The 22,500-nt window shown below is 36.0% G+C and overlaps 1 protein-coding gene across 1 annotated transcript; it reads right to left on the bottom strand.

The window, feature by feature from the left end:
• Window positions 1-20,835: 20,835 nt before the first annotated feature.
• Window positions 20,836-22,198, bottom strand: arl4cb (ADP-ribosylation factor-like 4Cb). Its single transcript, XM_079880830.1, has one exon. The coding sequence runs from the start codon at window positions 21,779-21,781 to the stop codon at window positions 21,203-21,205; it is 579 nt and encodes a 192-aa protein (XP_079736956.1). The 5' UTR covers window positions 21,782-22,198; the 3' UTR covers window positions 20,836-21,202.
• Window positions 22,199-22,500: the final 302 nt, after the last annotated feature.

Raw genomic sequence — 22,500 nt, 5'->3', positions numbered from 1 at the left:
AATTTGTGTTTCTGTTTTACCATAGTGACATGCGTAGATTCTTTGCAGCCACATGCTCTGTTATGAGGTGTTGTGTACTTTGTCAGAAGTAGGTCAACTTGTCCATCTTCCACCAAACAATCAAATGATGCAGTTTCCTTGATGAAAGTCAGGTATCATGGGGCTAGACCCCAGACAAAAGACAGCACTGTATTGCTTCAAATGCCCGGAGGATCAACACTAATGGAAACTGATGTTGCACTGTACCAGATTTACACATAATGTACACAGTGGGTCAAACACATGAAAAAAACAAAAAAAACCAACAACACACAAATGTTTCCATCAGCACACACAAACTGACACTGACTGATTGAGACCTCAGGATTTGCTGCTTATGTAATGTCTGTATCAGCCAATGGGGAGCAGTAGGGTTGGGGGGGGGGGGGGGGGTCTGTTGCCATGACAACAGCCATAAGCTTGACATATGGAGGGGGAGGGTGAAAACAGGCATCTAATAAATGCCAATGAGTGGTGGATGGAGACGTCTACAACATGTTGGCAGATGGACTCAATTTACCATAGGGAACAGTCACATATATAAACTTGTGAAATTATTTAATTGGAAGCTATATTAAAAGCTTTTTTGTTTTTGGAGATTTCTGTTTAACTTTACTGACAAATAAATTAACCTGAAAGCAGGGGAAACCACTACTGATGTTAAAACAACATCAAAAAACATCAGTTGCATCCGAATTTCATACTTCCATACTATACAGTATGTAAAAAGAATAGAATGTCTGAATTCACTTATAAAACAGTTGCCAAAAAGGATGACCTAATACATCCGACAACATTCTGAAGTATGCATCTAATGGACGCTTTACTATCCCATGAGGCCATGGGAGAGGAGTTGTGAATGGCAGTGAAATGACGCAAATAAAAGTGTCACATTCATTCGGAACACATTCATAAAATGTAAAACTTAATTTTTATGAAGCAATTTACTTTTTTAATGGAAGTACCTACTCAGAGCCATTTTCACCTTATTTGCAACCTTATTTTTTAACATAATTTGTCAATTGAATGTGCCTGGCTTCTGATGTCAGCTGCTTCCGATTATTTTTAGCTGTACAAAACAGCTTGTTATGCTGCTTGATATTGCAAACTAGAATTTCCTTCAATACTATTTTAATATATTGTCATAATTATAAACACATGTAGTCGAAATAGTTACCGTTCACTTCACTCTGATATTCTTCTAGTTATTTACTAATGAATTGGAAGTCTTGCACATTCACAGAAAATAGCTTACGTCCGCTTTGCAAAATAAGGTGAATATTCTATTATTCAACATTAGTTCCAGTGGCAGGGATTTTTCAATGACTCATTCTGCAGGGTATAATGTTCCACCAGTCTGTGGTGACAAGATGGTCATTGAATCTTTTGATTCTTTGCGAATGATTAATTGAACAAAATGTTCCATTTGCCGCTGGAATAAAGGCACGAGAGATGGGGTGGTCATGAACATAGGTCTACAGACCTCGCTGTATGCACACAGTACCTCTGGGAATGTTAAAGTGCCCCTATTATGCTATTTTAAAGTTTCCTAATGTTGTTTTGGAGTTTCCTACAACAGGTTTCATTTGATCATAATATACATTTGCACATCACCACATTTTCAATGATTCTCAAACGACTCGTCAGATGAATCAGTCTCTAAATCCCTCCTTTCCGCGAGCTACTCTGCTCTGATTGGCCAGACAGCTCAGTCTGTTGTGATTGGTTTACTGCGTACAGCGCGCATCAAAAACAAAAACGCCCATTACCAAAACAACGTCAGCTCTGCTAGCTTGTCCTGAGGCTTCCTAAGTTCCTACACTGTAAACTAAACACAGTAACGAACAATGACGTCGATTTTATCATATCAATCCGAGCGCGAGTCCGATGATGAAACATTGGAAGAACTAGTTATTCAACCCGAACCTCCATCACATGGACGACTCGAGCAGGATGTTTCTCAGTGATACGCTACTCAGTTTGAGGTACATTATGAGATGTTGCAACTGTAATTCCTCACTATCAGCATTAACAAGTGCATGTCCATCAACAAACCGATTATTTTACTTGTAAGTTACTTATTTATTTACAGAGTATGTTTCTAATTTGTTGTGGTGAACATGTGCAAACTGTATCAATAACAGTGCATATACATTAGCTGAGCTCAAGCGTGAATGACTGATGAAACATAAATGTTGGAAAACCAAATCTTGCTCCATGCTTAATCTTTCCTCAAAGTAGTGTGAACGACAGACAATCTGCATTAATAGACACAGTTATGGGTAATAGTGGCCCACAACTGATTAGCAGAAGTATTTCAGTAAGACAATAATAATGTGAGTTAACCAGTTAGCAGGAGACCTACACAATATAAAACTAAAAACAAAGTATTTTGAACACCATCTTTCAAGAGCAAGCGGTTTGCAAATCCTACATTGAACTCCGAGATTTGAGAAGGAGTCGTCAATAACTTTATATACAGTGCAATTTCAGATTTAAAACTTTGCAGGATGTTTTCATTCACTTACAGCTGTGTTACACACTACATGAAAGGTAATTTTCAAAAATCCATAATAGGGGCAAAATGTGTAAAATTTATCATTGAGTAAATGTTTCAGAGCAAGACGCTGAAAGAGGCAAGATGCGAGGGCAATGGTCAAACACGCCAGTCTAGCACGTTTACATAAAAAACAATGGAAAAGCAGTGCTGTGGAATACAAAAACGCATTCTTTGTGAATGGACCTTAGAGTGTTTGGTTTCCAAAGCACTGTTTACAAACAAAAGAGATTCAAGCTATTAAATCTATGGCAAACACCTAAAGATTCCAGTCTGACCTCAACAGACATAATTCCTTGAACATTATGAATGAACAGAGAACAGGAGTGGTAGGTCTGGATTTGTGCCTAGATTATACGCAATAATTACACAACACACTTATGTGTGTTACGACATGCCATTGAAATAACTGCGTCAATGGTGCTATGGACAGAGAAAATAATTGACTAGAAAGGATTAGCTCTGCAAACTTTTTCATATTTATATTAGACCAACCAGTAGCACCATCCTTCCATAGAACCATGTTTTCTGTTCAGTTCACTTATGAAAATTTAAGTTCTATGAGTTCAAGCTAACAATAACGTATCTGGAATGGAGGAATACAAAGAGGTCAAATAATAGTTTATCTACTCTGCTGGGGATTTGTAGAACAGCTTGTGTGGATCTATCAGTTAGTATTACTTAGTTTAACTTTAAAGTTTGTCTGTAATCTTTTCCATCTCCTTCAAAACATAGTTGACTTTAAAATGCAATGTTGGGCTTTTCAGGTTTATGAGATAAGCTTATCTGTAAATATACTTGCTATTTTTGGATAGTCAGCAGGTTGTGGTAAATCAGACATTGTCTTTCATCCTTTGCTTTAGAGTGGTTTGCTGTAAAAGAGAAGCTGCGGGGTTGATGTGATTATGGTTGGATCTCCTGCTGAAACTTGATCTCATAAACCACATTCTCATAAACATGTGATTTACAAATCCCTATACTTATCTTTCATGTAAATCTGACTACATATTTAAAATATAAAGCCATATTTTTAACAAAAGAAGACATTGCGATTTCTAATAAATATGCATAAATATTTCTAAAGACAGCAATAATGGTGTAGAAGCAGTAATGTTACAATAGGCAAGTTTCCATCTAAGATTTTTTTTTTTTTTTTTTTTTTGCTAAAAAATGATAATTAAATAATTTGCTAATTGAACTAAGTTGGACTGCTAATTATAAATAAAATTTCGAGTGTCTAAATAATAATTTTTCATGTAACTTTAGCAGAATTCTATGTAGGGCTATCACTATTCTTCAATTAAATTTGAGTATTCAGTTTTAAAAAAAACCTCGATTGCAATTTACCAGTGTCTATTAACTGGCGCATTCCATGGACGAGAATCCATGAAACTCATTATTGGACCATTTTCTAAGGCTGCACGATATATTAGAGGCATTTTAAAATCACAATATAGCATAGTGCTATGTCAAATCACAAACGCTGTGATTTGATTAAATAAATGTATGTGCTGCGAGTTTCAGAGTGAAGCACGATGCTTTGATTATTCATATGCGTGCAGGTTAGATGTTTCTTCCAGCATCTCAGAGTGACTCCGTTCACAGTCAATGCTGCTACACATCAACTTTGTCTCTGTAAGTTTAATGATTTTTTTTTTGGCAAGAAAAAATACTTTAATGCAAATAAATGTGGTGTCACTTGACGAAATTACATATTCATCTGCTTCCGAATGTTGTTTTAGCTAAAGCAATGAGCCAAGCACAAATGTTCAAATGTTTGGTTTTTGACACTTTTCTGTTAATTGTTCAGTTTTACCCTCGATCTGTGAATCCTTTGTATATAAACATGTTCCCTACAAACAAAAATCTTAATTTTCCTGTCCCTCTTCTGTGTAACAATCAGTTATCCATTTATGTTGTCTATATATCTTATCAAACCTCATTTCAGTAACTTAAAATTACATTGAAAATAACTGTAAAATAAACATTCTTGTTAGTTGATAAGCTGTTATCTGATTTAAAATGGCAAATCTTTTCAGAGATCACACCGGCAAGATAACGGACATCATAAATCCCGATAATGCACTTAGTTACTGTTTTTTGCTATAAATGAAATGCCAACTGCAGGTGTGTTTACCTTGCAGGTTTGTTTGTCGAATGTAAACAACACATGTGCTCGTGAAAGTCAAGCTCTTATTATTGCTACACCCTGTAATTGAGAAACACCCAGAGCGCTTGTTCAGACTGGATAATGTTTGACTCAGAACACAAACACTACATGAGCAAGCATAGACATGTCTGAGTGCTCTCCCTATCTCTGTATACTGAGGACACAATACCCCACAAATAATATTTCATATGGTCAAAGTATGTAATGTGCTCTATATAGCCTGCAATTTAAGGCATATTTAGTGCCGTTTCATTGAGAAAATGTAGCCCAGTGTAAACCAAAACAGAGAAAAGCTAATTAAACAAGCAGCCCAGAAGACTGGCAGTCAAAGCTTGTCTGGATTTACGTTCTCCAGCTGGGGACCCCTTTATGACCACCTCTGACCCTCCTGTCCCACAAAGACCGGGGCTGTAGTCTCAGTTAGGCTGTCCATGTGTGGGAATTGCTTCCTTAGAGGGAGTGGTTGAAAAAAAGAAGAGAACAAAAAGAAGAACAAAGAACTCTTTGTTGTAGTTCCCAAAACTGCCCATCATTTAATCTAATGTAGCAAGATAATGTTTCTCCAATGTCTAATGTGTTTTTTTTTTCAGGAATAATGGTGTAGATTTTAGTTTATAGGATGAGCATTTCCTGATTTTTCCTAGCTTAGTCATTATTACAAGTGCTCTCTATCATTATAAGGACAGAAATATTACATAACTCTTCAGTCTTCAAGTTTTTAGGTTGTTCATACAAGCTTTCTACTATAATACAGTTGTGAGACTTTTTAAAAAGGACATAAAGATGAGTTCCTGTTGCATTACCTGGTAGAATGTCCCGTCTTCCTCATTGCTTCCACCCCCACCACCTCCTAGCTTTCATCAGGGTGAAGTTGTTCTTCTATTACTGACTAATAATGTCTCAGCCATGAATCAACCTTTGTACAAGGAGTCTCTTTCTCTCTGTCTACTCTTCTTGTTTTTGTAGTGCAAAGAAAGACCATTCTACCTGCTTTCGTAGGAACAATGAATGACTCGGTCCCTTCCTCCATGAGGAATGTTTGCCCGTGAGGGCCAGTAAAGGTAACTTAAATTTAAGGCTTCAGTAGGCTACTTAGTCAGCAGCTTTCGATTTTTATTTATGATGCTGGATAAATGTTTTTCAGCCATTTGATCATGCATTGAATTTAAATGTTTCTCCATAATATTCATCAACCAATAGTTTTGGTTTGATTAGAATTTTTGTATATCATCTGTCTGAATATGTATAAATTCACTGTTAAACAATTTAACACTCGCATGTCCATATCTTTAAAGTACATTGATGAGTCACACTACTTGCTCCAGTGATGAACCAGTGACTCATGCTATTGATTTAGCAATGCTAGCCGCCTATAGCGCTCTCACGATTTTCCACAGAATTTGCTAAATAGATTTCAGAGTCATCAAAAAGTGTGGATGAATGGTCAGCATTTGACTAATGGCATTTATGGTGCCAAATGAATCACATTCCCACCCACAATTCTGTCACAGCTAAATATAACAAATGATGCTCAATGCTCAAATGTTGGAAAAGCCTTTAGAAATCATTGCTTTTGAGCCAAATTCTTTATTTAAATGAAATACCACCTACAAAAATATTGTTCATTCAAGGTCAAAGGTACAATGTATGTCAAATATGCTTGTTCTACTGATCTAATATGTTTGGATCTTAACACACTGTAAATTGTCAGTCTGCTATATGATTGTGATGTTGTATAAACTGTGTCTTTATTGGTCTGAAACATAATCTTTGATGCATAATGATACATTGTTAATCTTTACAGTGAAAAAATGCAATCTGTCCAGCTTGAAGCAGAGGACCAACTGCAGACTGTGACCAACAAAAACAGGGGAAACCACAAGAGAGCCAATATATCCCTGTAAAGATGTAATCTGCATGTGCTCACGGAAGCAAGATGGCATGACAGATGTTGACCACAGAAGACCTTTCCTGGCAGGACAGTCACTAGAAGCATGGCAGACAACGGTAGCAAACAAAGTAGTCAGTGTTAACAGAAGCATATGGTGTTGTATTATACAAAAAAGTTCTGTATTAAGCGAGCCTGAAAGATTCAAATAGGAATTTAATGTTGACATCACACAAAGATGTCCAAAGAAGCCATTGAGTCACATGAAAGACAATGGGAATGTTATTTATTGTAAGCCTGTCCAACCGGTATTTAGTTTGTAAAACAAAGTTATTTTTGTAACAAGATTACAGTGAAATAGATTTTTTTTTCTAAATTAATTTTGTTGTACATGGACAAAGTGTTATCTGTGGCTTCAGAGGAAGTACAGAGTTTCGCATTCAAGACGTTCTTGTGAATAGTTTCCCCCACTGAAACCCTACAATTCTCTCAAGACAGCTGGAGTGTGACCAGATGGACCGGTTGCCATGTCAACCTCTTGATTCCCTCTCACTCTTGTGAAAGTGGGCTGATCATAAACAAAGCTGAATGTCATTACGAGATCCTTCTGCCTCTCTCTCACATTTCAGTAGATGGGAATCATGTTGGGCAATATGAATGAATGCCACTCATGGATCAATCACTTGCATGGGACACATATTTGAAAGCTGATTTTTTTAAATAATCATTTATACCGTTTAAAAGTTTGGGGTCAGTAAGATTGAAATTAATACTTTTATTCAGCAAGGATGCATTAGTCAACATTCATATTGTTAAAAAAGTTTTCCATTTCAAATCAATGCTTTTAAACTTTCTTTAATCACACAGCTTCCACAAAATATTAAGCAACACAACTGTTTTCAGCAATGATAATAATAAGAAATGTTTCTTAAGCAAATTATCATTTTAGAAGGATCATGTGACACTGAAGACTGAAAATCCAGTTTTGCCAGCACAAAGCATCGGTGATAATTGCAGCATTGGTTAGCATTTAAGTCTTTAAAAAACATTTGTAGTATTTGTATGTAAACACAGAATGTTTCAGCTTAGAATTCTTAGCCAGGAGCAGCTTTTAAAGGTGTGAGTGCAGACTTCACACCTTCACACGCCAGTCACTCATATTGAGAAATGTTAGCACATCCTGTAGCTGCAATGAGCTGATCATTTATTTTGGATGGTGTTACAAAGAAAGAGGTGAGAGTTATGTGGAGGATACAGTTTCCACAGACAGTGTTCTTATAGCCTGAGCGATTTTTAAATATTTTATGCAGTGGATGAAGAAATCATCAGATCATCTTTATTACTTACAACATCTCTCATCCCCTTTAAAACAATCAAAGGTTTCTGTATCAAAATGCCTTGCTCTGCTTTTCACTCAATTGTCACCATGCTGTGGGTCATGTGGAAGAGTTTAGACAGAGATGATGAGACTAATCCAGCGCAGTCATTATTCATATATTTATTATAACTGAGTTTATGGAGATGTGATGCTTTATAGCTCAATGCCAGTCTAGGACTGGTCACCAAACATTTAGTTCACAGAGTCGTGTTTAAGTTTTAACCAGGAATAATCATCATCATCATCAATTAGTTAATTGGTTATTATATATATATATATATATATATATATATATATATATATATATATATATATATATATATATATATATATATTCCACCAGTTATATTATGGATCATAGTATAATAACAAGCATCAGTCAGCAAATGCAAATACAAAAAAAAAAAAAAAAAAAAAGGTTCTAAGAACATTTTGCTAATGTTCTTGTTAACTTATGAAAATGGAATTACTGAATGTACACTAAACATTCAAAACGTCCAGTTTAAAAAAAAGTTTTTTTTTAAAAGAATTATTATTATTAAAGAACAGATAACTTTGAACAAATGTTCTGTTAAAGTTACTGAAAAAATGTTTGTTCATAACTTTGAGAGAACCTTGCCAGAATGTTAGCCAAAGTTCTGAGAACAGTCCCTGTTTACTGGGATTTACATTTATTTGGTGTGATAGTGAACAGGTTTTAAAATCTTTTGCATCGCGCCTGTTAAGAAAAGGGAGACAGAACTGTGAGTGTTAGTCTAACACAAGCTCTTCTCAGAAGGACACTGTGCTCAGCAGTTCAGCCCACACACTATCAAGCATGGAGTCAGCACTTTTGCAGGAGAAAAAGCAGTGACTATAATAGGGACGTCGTTGTAACATCCTACAAGGTAAAAAAAAAAAAAAAAAAGGATGACATCTAGTCGAGAAGACTAGTAATAATATTCACGTTAATCAGATATTAGCTGTGTCCGAAGTCGCCCCCATACCCTTTATATCAATATCAAATTTATTTCTAGAACAAAGTTCCAGTAGTGGGATTGAATGTGAGATTGAATAAGTGCACTCAATAACATCCACAATGGTTTCAGACACCCAAATGGCTTTTCCCTCAAATAGTACCCTATTTAAAGTCTCTATGAAATGTTTTTTTGGCTTTTATGAATATGTTAGCCTTGCTATTTGTTATATCTACTTGTTATTTGTAAGCTAGTATGCTCCAAAACAATGACAAAATTCGCATTTAGAAGACCAAACCCAACGTTGAAAATGAAAATCAGGTTGATGTCAGAATCCAACGCCAGATTGATGTCAATCTCCAACGTTGGACAGACGTTATATTGTGGTTGAACATGAAAATCGTGTTGACTTCAGAAACCAACAAGTCCATTGTTAGAAGAAAAATCCAGAAATGTTTTCCTCAAAAAACATAATTTCTCTCCCACTGAGGAAAGAAAGACATGGATATCTTGGATGGCATTGGGGTGAGTAAATGATTAGGAAATTTTCATTTTGGGGTGAACTAATCCTTTAAATAGTCTCTCAATGCACCGTGAAAACCAGGGATGCTCTCTATGCTCACTTAACGGAAGTTCTGAAGTGAGAAATATAAATCAAGTGAGCCAACTCGCCTCATATAATGACACGCAATAGATGTTTTTAAAAATAAAAACCATTATAACCTTTCAGGTAATGAACATAATCTAGCTAACATTTATAATTTATTTAAGGCTGAAATGTTGCCCGTATGTAACAGGCAAAGTATTTATCATAATGTACTTTAAATAACATAAAAAATAACATCAGAAAGATATCAGTTCTGTTGTTCATAAATAGTAGTGATGTTGTTCAATGAGGATGTTGAAATAGAGTCATCATCAGTGACCCAATGTGTAGTGAGCCAGGGTCCTTACTGTCCTTATTCGTGTTCACGATATACTGGTTCACAACCTCGGAAGCTAGGGAGCTGATTGAGATGCTCATCTGTTTGATCAGAGTTGGAGCTGAGCTTTGCAGGAAGGTAGATCTCCAGTATAGGCTGGTATATGCTTATTCACACTGCAGACCAACACTGACAGTCACCAGATTATAGCACGTCACTTCTCAGACATTCTAATTCTGATTCAGCATGTTCAATTGGCAAAAACAAGCTCTGACAGAAGGCCAACAAACTCCTACAGCTACAGGGGTTACACACTGATCCGACAAAAGTGTCTGTGAATTGGCCTTTAGTCAGTATTGAACCCTGAAGTTTTAAATTATATAGCTGAATGCAAACATATATTCCATTTCTGCTGTGAAAACAGACCAAGAAAAATATACTACTGTTTTTTTTTATTCTGTCTTAAATTAAAACTTAATGTCAAACCTTTTAACCACTCATTACAAAATAAATGTATATTTTCCCTGATTGACTCTTGTTTTTTCTAATTTGTCTTTCGTTTTTGTATTTCTTTAAAGCATATATAAGCTTAACAAATCTTTCTTCCCCCCCCCCCCCGGAATGCTCTGTCTTTCTCTCAAGCATTAGTGTGACTGCTGCACCCAAAGCCGGTTTGTTTACTCAACCATGCATGGAGTCGTAGAACTTTAACCTTTGACCTGTGACACTTCTCACAAAAAGTCTCCTCCGAGCAAATAGAGCTGCTTGGCCTACAACCCCCAAGTAAGTGGCATTTTTGTGCAGATCTCTGACCACCCCCCTCTCCAACCCAAATCTAGATTTTATAGTTCCAAGAAGAAGATAAAAACTGGCACTGAACACTTTGTACATCATTAGGCATGTTGCTCTGAATGGCTGTGGTGAGCTCAGGGCAAGACAGGAGAGCCTGTTAATGAGAGGAAGTCATGCTCTTCGTTATATTCATTATGTTGCATAACATGTTAAACTGGTCTACTCAAAATATGATACCATATACAGCCTCAACTATAAACCAGAGAAAAACAGGTTTTTATTTTAAATATATGAAAGAATCTGGTACACGTCAAGGAGATTTAACAGGCAGGCAAACAGGTGTGCCCCACCTAAACGTAAAAAAAAAACGTAAAAAATGTAACAGTGGTGTTTGCGAAGCTGCATGAACCTTACGGTAGGGCCTTTGAGTGCCTGTCATATTGGAGGTTATTATATATAGGCTATATATATATATATATATATATATATATATATATATATATATATATATATATATATATATATATATATATATATATATATATATATATATATATATATATATAGACAACCTTCAGTTGAGAGATTGCAAAATGTAGTGCTGACGTGTTAGAGAGATGTTACAATAACCCACACTTCTTGAGACACAACCTCTAAAATAACTTTCTAATGTTCTCACATCAAGTCTGTCAAATAGTATGTTAGGTCAAGTCAGTTTCCCTATTTCAAACACAATCATGTACAGAGAATTTGGCTGCAACATGTTATTGTATGTGTCATCATTCCCAATTGTGCAATTTCCTTTGCATTTCAAAAACGGTCATGAAACAGACAGAATGAATGAGTAACATTATACCTGAGATTTTGAATGATCTGTGACTATATAATATTTAACACCTTTCAAGCAAGCAACTCAAATATACACTTTACTGTTAAAAAGTTTGGGTTATTTTTTTTATAAATTAATATTTTATTCCGCACGGATGTATTAAATTGATCAAAAGTGTCATTAAAGACTTTTACATTGTTAATAAATTAAAATCAATGCTTTTATTTAAACTTTCCATTTATCAAATAATTGAAAAAAATATTGATAATAATAAGAAATGTTTCTTGAGCACCAAATCAGCATATTAGAATGATTTCTGAGGATCATGTGACATTTTTTTCAGGATTCAGAAAGTTAAAAAGAACATGATGCTAAAAACTAAGCTTTGCATGACAAAAATACATTACATTTTAAAATGTATTTGAATAGAAAACGGTTGATTACATTGTAATAATATTGCACAATATTACTGTTTTTACTGTATTTTTTTCTAAAATAAATGTAGCTTTAGTGAGCATAAAACATTTTTCAAAAAAACATTTAAAAAATGATGGCACCAAATGGTAGTGTAATTATGCTGTTAAAGATCTAGCTGTTAAAGAGAAATATGCTAAATATATCACTTGAGTAAGTGGAAGTTTGTGATTAGTGACATTTTATTTATATGCAAGGCATTTGATCACTAAAACAGTACAATACAGTAAAATATAACAGGGTAAACATAAGGAAAAGCAGGACCTTATGTGTCTGGGGCTTTCCACGGTTATTTTGTAAGAAGAGAGGTAAAAGGCAGGAAGTTCTTGTTGCACAATGACAATTCAATTCAGGAGCATCTAAGGGTATATACAGTATATACTATATATACACACACATTTGTGTAGCCTATGAGTTCAGAAAAACTGTGAAATACAGACATCTATTTTAGTTTCAGTGTAGGAAATATTCAGCAAGTGTGCTTCAAAAATATGAACCCACTGTGTTGCTGAGTTTGATTCAGGGGCACATGAGGAACAAGAATCAGATAGGGTGGGACAAAGAAAGAGAGAGAGGGAACAATAGAGAGCAGGGCAACAAAAAGTCACTCCATTTCCATCTGAAAGGAGTTCCCCAGCTTGGACTGCTGAGAATTGAAGACGGAAATCATTTTCACTTCAGCGGCCGTCTCACGTTCTCAAGGAAAGTAGAGGTGGCATTGAAATGTCTGAATAAAGTAGCAGTACAAAACAAGTGTCTGTTGCATGTCTGCATTCAGTGTAAATCTACCGGTGATCAGTTCATTTAAGATGATGTTCTTTATTTTGCTTCAGAATGTTTTTGGTCAATTTACGGTTTTAGCCATTACTTCATGGCAAAATCGTAGCATCAAAATTGTATAATTGGGTTAAACTGTAGACAGAAAAGTTTAGAAAGTGTATTTTTTCACACTGATATATTAACCAGTATATTGTCTATATCTTATGGCTATACTACAGAAATATTTAATGTTTATTTAAACAGTTATTTTAATGTTGACTGATTGGCCCCATTGACTTCCATTTTAAGTGCTTCACAGTAACCCAGATTTTTGCTATTTTTCTTTTAAAGAAAAGAGGAGACATAATAAAAATTATTTTTGCAGTAATCAACATTAAGCCAAAAGTAATGCCAGTTTAGCTGGAAGCTGAAATTTCCAACACTATCTCACGACCAATTCGTACGAATTCGTACGAATAATAAAAAGGTGGCTAATTCGTACGAATTCGTACGACCTCACTCGTACGAATTTGTATGATTTGTCTAAACCCACGTGATGGGAAGGTTTAGGGGCGGGGTCAGGGGTAGGTTATTCGTATGAATTCATACGAATTGGGCAATTCGTAAAATATGTACGATTTTGCAAAAATTTCGAGTGAGGTCGAAACGACCTCACCGACTCGTGAGGTCGAGTGAGGTCGTATGAATTCATACGAATTAGCCACCTCGTAGAATTTGTACGTTTTCCCGTGAGATCAGGTTCCCTTTTACAATTTCCAATGTTATTATCACAAGTGTTTCATACGCAATGTTATCAAATGAATATATCATTTCAGCTTAATCATCTGATTCTCTAATGTCCCAAAGTTATAGTTTAGACATCCTTCTAAGCACAAACAATTCAATGATTGTATAATGACCTAAAAATATAAAATAGTAGAAGAGGTGGGTGTGAGATGTGACCCAGATTTCTCCCCAGAACAAAACGTCTGTTGGGTGTAGCTGCTGTTTCACACTTATCAAACATCCATTTGTGGTTTCTGTTACGATGATACAAAGTCAAGGTTTAAGAGAAGGAAACCTTTCAAAAGCCTTTTATGCCTGAAGGTCTAAGCTAATATTTAATTTCCAGCTTTCTGAATAAAGAATAAAGTCATGTATCATGGATCTTTTCTTCATTGCTCTATTTTCCTGAAGGCCATGTGGATCTTCAGTAGTTCAGTTCTGCTCATGAGTGCGGTGGACTGGTGATGTCAAACGCCTTTTTGTTTATTCTGATTCTGACATGCACCCTTTGTCATTAGATTAAAGACCTAATTCATTTGTCTCCTCATGACTGCTGGTGCAATGTGTTTTAGATTGTTTTCACACTTTGTTTCTCATAGATTAATTATGCTGTATTTTGTGCTGGGGGAGAGGTGGGATGTTCCATGGGTCTCTTTCTCTGAAGCCTACAGTAAGCATAATAGCAAGTATATATAGTTTTTGAAAGAAGTCTCATGCTCATCAAAGCTGCATTTATTGGATCATCAAAAATACAGTAAAATCAGAAAAGGAAATCTACAATTTAACATAATTAATGTTTTCAAGTTTAATAGCCTATACTTTAAAATGTAATTCATTCCTGTATCCTAAACTGAATTTTCAGCATTATTAGACTTTAGCATCAATATCCTTCATAAATCTGTTGCTGTATGCTGATTTGCTGTTTAAGAAACATTTCTTATTATCAATGTTGAAAACAATTGTTTATTTGATGTAAAAGAAAAGCATTTACTTGAAATTTGAGATTTACTTTTGTCTTTACTCTCTTTACTTTTTATCAAGTTGAGAGGAGTTATAGCAGAGTTTACAACTCAGGTTTTTCACTTCAGATATTCTGATAAATGTCTCTATCAAGCTGTCTGATCATAATTAAGCACAACTGCCCCAAGCAAAGTCTGCATGTGCAGCCAAGAATGCTGGGAAAGGAGGGTGACCTGACACTAGATCCAATGGGAGAGTCCAATCCACAGGGATGGATAAGGTAATAGGCAAAATAAGAGGTTTGAAATCTGCTGTTGTTTTACTTGGATTACTTGTTGATACTGTTTTCTCTACTGACACTACACTTACATTCAGGAAAAACCATGGTAAAACGTCATTATGAGACTGTTAGAGTGTATTTGCACATGATACATGCATTGAGAATGTAAATGCTAAATGCTTTTTGATACTTGTTTTGTGGCAGAACTAGCCTGATGGTCGTAGAGGGGGGTTGTGGGTTTCATGCTGTACTTCTCTCTCCCGAGAGAGCGAGGTCACAGGCATTGATTTGCAGCCATTTACTGAAGGTTTCTTCTTTCTGTTGTGCTATTCCCTCAAGGAACCTGGAGATATCCACCCACCCACCCTTGCCCCCGAAACAGACACACACCCATTATGTGTCTCAGTCCCCATCCCCCTCTCGAGGGAAATGTAAACAGCTTTCCCCTCCTCCGTAGATTTCTCACTCACATCTCACATCTTTCTTTCAGGCACCTTCAGTCTCTTGCACAATTTACACATATAAGGCCAGAGATATGCATTTGATTGACAGGAGGGCAACATTTGGTTCCAAGATGGGCCGCCTAATAGCTTCATGGATTTATATGCACATACTAACCTATATTTGTATAAAGTCAGACTTCAAAACAATAAAAGCCAACAGCCCAAAACGCAGCTGAGAAAACAGACCATCAGCACGTTCCACAAGAGAAGGAACACACACAATTTAAAACATACACACATTCACAACATCTTAAATGTTCTTAAACAATCTTTAGGTTTCTTCTGATTTGGACAGAGTTTGACATTCATATTATTTTTTCCTCAAATCATAACCAGAACAATCAACTTTTCTGTCAACAGTTTTAGTTCCAATACATGAAGAATAGCAATAATGCGAGGACTGCAGAGTGGAAACATTAAAATGCTCTGTTGCAGTTTTTAACAAGTTTTTTTTCTGACTCAACAGTTGCTTATTTTTGTCACCATTTCTATCTTTGTAAGAGGAAATTCCTCTGCGGTTTAATCATGTGAGACATCTCGGCTGAAACAGTTACTGACAGAAGATTGAGAGAGATTTCTGGAGTTTTTGCTGACCTGTACATCTTTACGAAGGTGTGTTGAATTGACTTGAATGTAAACAATTATAAATTCAAGATTTTATATTTTCGAGTCAATATTCCTCACGTCCACATCATGCATTCTGTTGCTGGATACTGGGCTAGTAAAACAACTATTGCTCTATAACATGGTACAGTTAAATATATAGTCTTCATAAGACAAGACAAAATGTAAAGATCGCCTTCATGACCTCATTATGGCATCATCTTCTGCTGTCCATTTGGAGGAGCACAGGGAATTGCCTTCTGTCTCCACAAAAGCCTCATGTGAAACCTGATCTTCATCAAAGTTTCATGTATAGCGAGTCTCTTATTATATTGCCTATCAAATCAAGACAAATCTTACCAGCTAAACCCTTAAAAGGAAAAAAAAATCGTATTTTTTCAGTTTGTAACCACAAAAATGCTTTATTATACTTGTATGTTTATTTAGTGTGCATTTATGGGAAATTTGATGAGTGAAGACCACGCTCAAAAAGCAAACACACATTATTGTAAAATTACTAGTAGACTATTTAAAATGTAATCGGTAACACTTTACGGTAAGGGTACATGAATTATCATGAATTCATGTATAAATTCATGCATGAAATATGCATTAATTCATGCATTAATATCTCATGAATCATCAGGAACTAACACGAGTTCAACGTTTTTCATTCATGACTTCATGGATGAACAACACCTTAATTAAAACATTAACTAAGATGAGTACATCATCATGAATTATGATTTATTACGCATGATCATGATGTTTTCTTTGTTCACACAAAACATTGGTCTTTACCACCCACTGTGGATAAAGCTATGGTTATGGTACATGAATCATCATGAATTCATGCATAAAAAAGTATTAATTCATGCATGCAAGACTACTCTTCGAATTATTAAAGGAATGTACAAAAATCCACATTATCTAATGCATGCATACAGGCTAGAACAGTATATCAATTAATGTGAGAACTTTTTTTCTGAATTATGATCTGAGTTATCCAGCATGTTCATGTCTTCTTCATAGCCTGCAGGTAAATGGACAGACCCCAAAATTGGCCAATCACAGCACATAACATACGAATTCTGTTGGCGTTCAAATACTAGTCATCATTAACTAAGCATTATTTATCAATGATTTCATCATGTGTGTGGCCCCTCAACTAAAGTGGTGACTTGGTGCTTTGAAACACTGATGAACAATGTGTTTTCATTATGATCTGAGTTATCCAGCATGTTCATGTCTTCTTCATAGCCTGCAGGCAAATGGACAGACCCCCAAATTGGCCAATCACAGCACATAACATACGAATTCTGTTGGCATTCAAATACAGTAGTCATCATTAACTAAGCATTATTTATCAATGACTTCATCATGTGTGTGGCCCCTCAACTAAAGTGGTGACTTGGTGCTTTGAAACACTGATGAACAATGTGGCATAACTGTGAAATGACATGAATATGAACATGAAAGTTCAAGTCTTTGCAAACAATGTACTGTGGACAAATGGACTTTGATCTTAACTGTACTGCTTTATTCTTAAACGGTATAAACCAGTTAAAAACCATAAAGCTGTTTAAAAAAAAAAGTTTCACAAACAGCTTGATCTCTATTTGGGTAAAGAGTCACCTTTTAACGTATAAAGCAACTGATGTGACTCCTCCATATCATGAAATTGTAACAGCTTTATGGTTTTGTAAAGAGTTTTCAGATATACAGGCACTTAAAATAAAGTTCATGGTGTATACTGAATTCCTTCTCAGCTCTTTCCAGCTGTTGATTTAACTGGTTTATACCGTTTGGTCTCAGAATAAAGCAGTAAAGTTACATAACATTATTACGATTTTACAGCTAAAAAACGTACGTTAAACTATTTACGAATATTTCATATCATAAAGATATCTGTATAATTTCCCTTTTACCATTTAATAGATTATAAATGTACGATCCCTTAACCCTAACTCCACACCTAAACATACCCATTTCATAGATAATATTAAAAGGATAAAACGTAATGGACAGATATGTAGAAATGGCAGCTTTATTAACAATGTAGCATTAAAAGATAGTTTGAGCCACTAATCCTACCCCTACCCCTAACCATTTCTTAAAACTACGTAACTACAATTATAAATTAAAACAACAGACAGACAATCACAATCATTTATTTATTGAGAAAATGTCAAAACCGGTACCAAAAGTCGTTCACATGACGATGTGTCGCAGTCCTCTCTGGCAGTATATAATAGTTATGTATGAGGTAACGTTACAGAGCAGAATTTAAGTTATTAATCCATGAAAATGTTAATCCGGTTTCGGTTCGCTGTTCGCTCTGTGAAGGCGCGCGCGCGCGCTTCTCCATTTCAAATGTAGTACACAACAAACACGGCATGTCGCAATCTGTGACGAAGCATGCGAGAGCCAATGAGCGTTTGATATCACTGCCGTAAAACATGTCGTAACGCTTCGGGCGCAATTTTTGAATTTGAATTCACCACGAGCGCGGGATGCCGGGATATGACGTTGACGGTCTCTGCCGAGAAATGGAGATGAAGATCACTGGATAAAGGGCTGCATTTGGATCTGTTTCTTGCAAACAACGTATGGATTCTAAAGATTTGGATCACATTAAGCTAATAAAATTGATTTCTTTTGTGAATTTATGTTGTGTTTTAGTGTATTATGTGTCAAAATATTAATGCCACGATTTTAATATGCATAAGTTAAATAGGAATACGCCTAAATTTGTACGTCGTTGTTTGTATAAGTTGTTTATAAGTAAATAAATTACGTTTGTGTGCTGTCCACTGTCAGTATTATACGTTTCTGTGTGTATAAAACATAAATAAATGTACGTATGGTAGAACTACACTTTACGTAAAAATACACATGTATTCTCATGAGATCACGTTGCAAGTTAAGATCAAAGTCCATTTGTGTCCACAGTAGCCTACATTGTTTGCAAAGGCTTGAACTTTCATGCTCATATTCATGTCATTTCACAGTTATGCCACATTGTTCATCAGTGTTTCAAAGCACCAAGTCACCACTTTAGTTGAGGGGCCACACACATGATGAAGTCATAGATAAATAATGCTTAGTTAATGATGACTACTGTATTTGAATGCCAACAGAATTCGTATGTTATGTGCTGTGATTGGCCAATTTGGGGGTCTGTCCATTTACCTGCAGGCTATGAAGAAGACATGAACATGCTGGATAACTCAGATCATAATGAAAACACATTGTTCATCAGTGTTTCAAAGCACCAAGTCACCACTTTAGTTGAGGGGCCACACACATGATGAAATCATTGATAAATAATGCTTAGTTAATGATGACTAGTATTTGAACGCCAACAGAATTCGTATGTTATGTGCTGTGATTGGCCAATTTTGGGGTCTGTCCATTTACCTGCAGGCTATGAAGAAGACATGAACATGCTGGATAACTCAGATCATAATTCAGAAAAAAAGTTCTCACATTAATTGATATACTGTTCTAACCTGTATGCATGCATTAGATAATGTGGATTTTTGTACATTCCTTTAATAATTCGAAGAGTAGTCTTGCATGCATCAATTAATACTTTTTTATGCATGAATTCATGATGATTCATGTACCATAACCATAGCTTTATCCACAGTGGGTGGTAAAGACCAATGTTTTGTGTGATCAAAGAAAACATCATGATCATGCGTAATAAATCATAATTCATGATGATGTACTCATCTTAGTTAATGTTTTAATTAAGGTGTTGTTCATCCATGAAGTCATGAATGAAAAACGTTGAACTCGTGTTAGTTCCTGATGATTCATGAGATATTAATGCATGAATTAATGCATATTTCATGCATGAATTTATACATGAATTCATGATAATTCATGTACCCTTACCGTAAAGTGTTACCATGTAATCTAATCCTGAGTTTTTAGGTAAGACCATGGTACTTCGGTATAACTGTGGTTGTACGTGACCAGCCAGTTTTCTCAAATGGGATTTCTGTATAGACTGACCATCTCTTCTCTCTTGGGATGAAACCTTAGAGTTATATGTGATAGAAAGACACCATTGTCAGCATGGCATGGCTGGAAAGGGGACCTATTCTCTTGAGCTAATATAACAAAGAGCATGGGTATCCAAATACACACTATTTGTGAAAGACATATTAAATTGAATGTGTGTGTGTTTGTAGAAAACTGTAAAATATGTAGATAATATCAAAGGATAACAATTCACAATAAAAGTTTTGTGAATTTTGTTCAATTCAAGTGTGATGAAGTTAAATATTTTCCAAGATCAGAGTCCTGAGAGTGGAATTGTGATTTCAAACTTAGCCGTCCATAAATAAGTTTAGGTAATAGGCTAAGCTATAATTTATGCATTGAAGTTATCAGTGTGGCTTCTTTAAATGTTTCTACAGCTTGGTAGCTCTTATAACTCCACTTTAAGAGACTGAAAAAGCCCAAATGATTTGTTTCATATACTAGTGAAATTTCCAATGAATCTATAGGTTATCTAATATCTAACATATTGGTACAAAAGACAATCTAATCACTATTTCTTTGAACAACATAAAATCTGAGGTGCGATTCATCCATACAGCTGAACTGACCTCACCTTTTACCCTCAGATCGACATGATAAAGAACATGAGAGAAGATGTTTGCTTTAACACATTTTAATTGAAAAATACTTCAGGTTTCATTTAGACTCTGTAATACACTGACAGTCTATTATCTGATCTACAGTGCTGTACACTACTATCTTGGTAAGAAAAAAAGTGCTTAGAGGTGGACCGTGTTGCAGGCAATGCCCTGCCCATCACTTGAGTTCTTCAGAGTTCCTGTATCTTCATGAGGTCTCATATACTCACTGCAGGCTCTGTGAAGTTACAGTAATTTTGTGAATTACAAGGTCCTCAAACCCCAATTTCCTTCTGGGATTTTGAAGCTAAAGTTCTCGATAATGTTTTAAGAAGTTCACTCTCTTCCATAAGAGTCAAAATAAGCAATCAAGCATTCCATGAAATGTTACAGCGTTTTTCACAGTGCTTCAGAGAACTCCTTCAAACTGATGACCAGGCTATGCAAATAAATGGCAGCTTAATCAGGACCAGCCCTTAACAAATCATTTCCATTTTTTTGGTTCACCTGCGCCATCACAATCACATGCAACATAAATCCAGCTCGAGAACAACCAACCATTCAGATGAATGTCAACAGTGCAATGTTGTAATGGCAAACCCAATGACTCAGGCCATCAGCAATGGAAAAAAGGCAGGTTCAGGCTAAGAGAGTTATCGCTTCTTTTTCTGTTTGAGGCTTTTTCGTCGTTTGACTATCATTTCATACAGTTTGTCCATGCCTTCGTGAAGCCCCTCACCGATGATGGCACAGGCCGGTTGGATGTGGTATGTAGTGGCAGGCGTGAGCTCCTGGAGCGCGAGCTGCTTCTCTATGTCAGCCACAGACAGAGATTTCGGCAGATCCTGTTTATTAGCTATGACTAAAAGCGGTGTTCCTTGGTTTTCAGCAAATTTGGTCACTTTATGGAGCTCTGTCTTGGCCTCCTCCAGTCGATCCACGTCTACTGAGTCCACCACATAAATAATGCCATCAGTGCACCTACTGTAAGATTTCCACAAGGGCCGGAGTTTCTCCTGCCCACCAACATCCCAAAAATGACAGCTTATTCCTTTGGCCGTGCCATTACTAAGCTTGATCTTTTCCGTGTTGAATCCTATTGTGGGTACAGTGTTGACAAACTCGTTGAATTTCAGTCTGTAAAGGACCGTGGTTTTCCCTGCGGAATCCAAACCAAGCATCACTATATGGAGGGACTGAAACGCGGATATATTGGAGAAACTGTTCCCCATTTTGATCTCCTCGTTAGCAGGGGTAAAACCAAAGCAGACCCCCTCGGCACCAGCGATTCGACCAAATTCAGACTGGATGTGATGGAGTGATCATTGCAGTGCGCGTGAGATCATCTCGTGCTCGGTAAACACTCCTCTGTGAGCGGAGAGTCTCCGCAGTAACAGCTCACATCAACATTCCCCCCACAAACTGCTTCAAATTCCTCCAGACGTCTCGGTGTTCAGTCTCTGCCGGTGGTCGTCCACATTAGCGATGAATGAATGTGATCAGAAATGTGTTTTAGACATAACACGAACGTGTCTACTCACGAGTTGATGGACACAAGCGAATGTATGATAATGAATGAAAGCCAGCAGTGGCCCTGCAGCAGCTGTTCCTCACACTGGAGAAACTCCGCCCGCATTTCATGTGGAAACTGAAAAACAAACCCCTTTTATGGCAAGCCATTTATTCCTTTAAACTAATTAGTAGGCTATACTTTTTTGTTACTAGCAATTATTTTGTTAAACACTTGGTAGTCCACGAATGACTATATTTTTCACTATTAAATATTAAACCATTAGTAGGCTATTTAATCAGTAGCCTACACGAATTCTTTGTTTTTACAGTAAAACACATCGCATGGACAATTTGAGTCTACATATAGAAAGTCTAATTTTTGCTGTAGGCTATTATTATTTTTATTTGCTATTATTTTAAAATGTGTGATGTTACCTAT

The sequence above is a fragment of the Squalius cephalus genome (genome assembly GCF_949319135.1).
Source record: "Squalius cephalus genome assembly, chromosome: 9".
NCBI classification, from domain to species: domain Eukaryota; kingdom Metazoa; phylum Chordata; class Actinopteri; order Cypriniformes; family Leuciscidae; genus Squalius; species Squalius cephalus.
The sequence above is the reverse complement of the archived record's forward strand: the minus strand, read 5'-3'. Positions and strand labels throughout refer to the sequence as shown.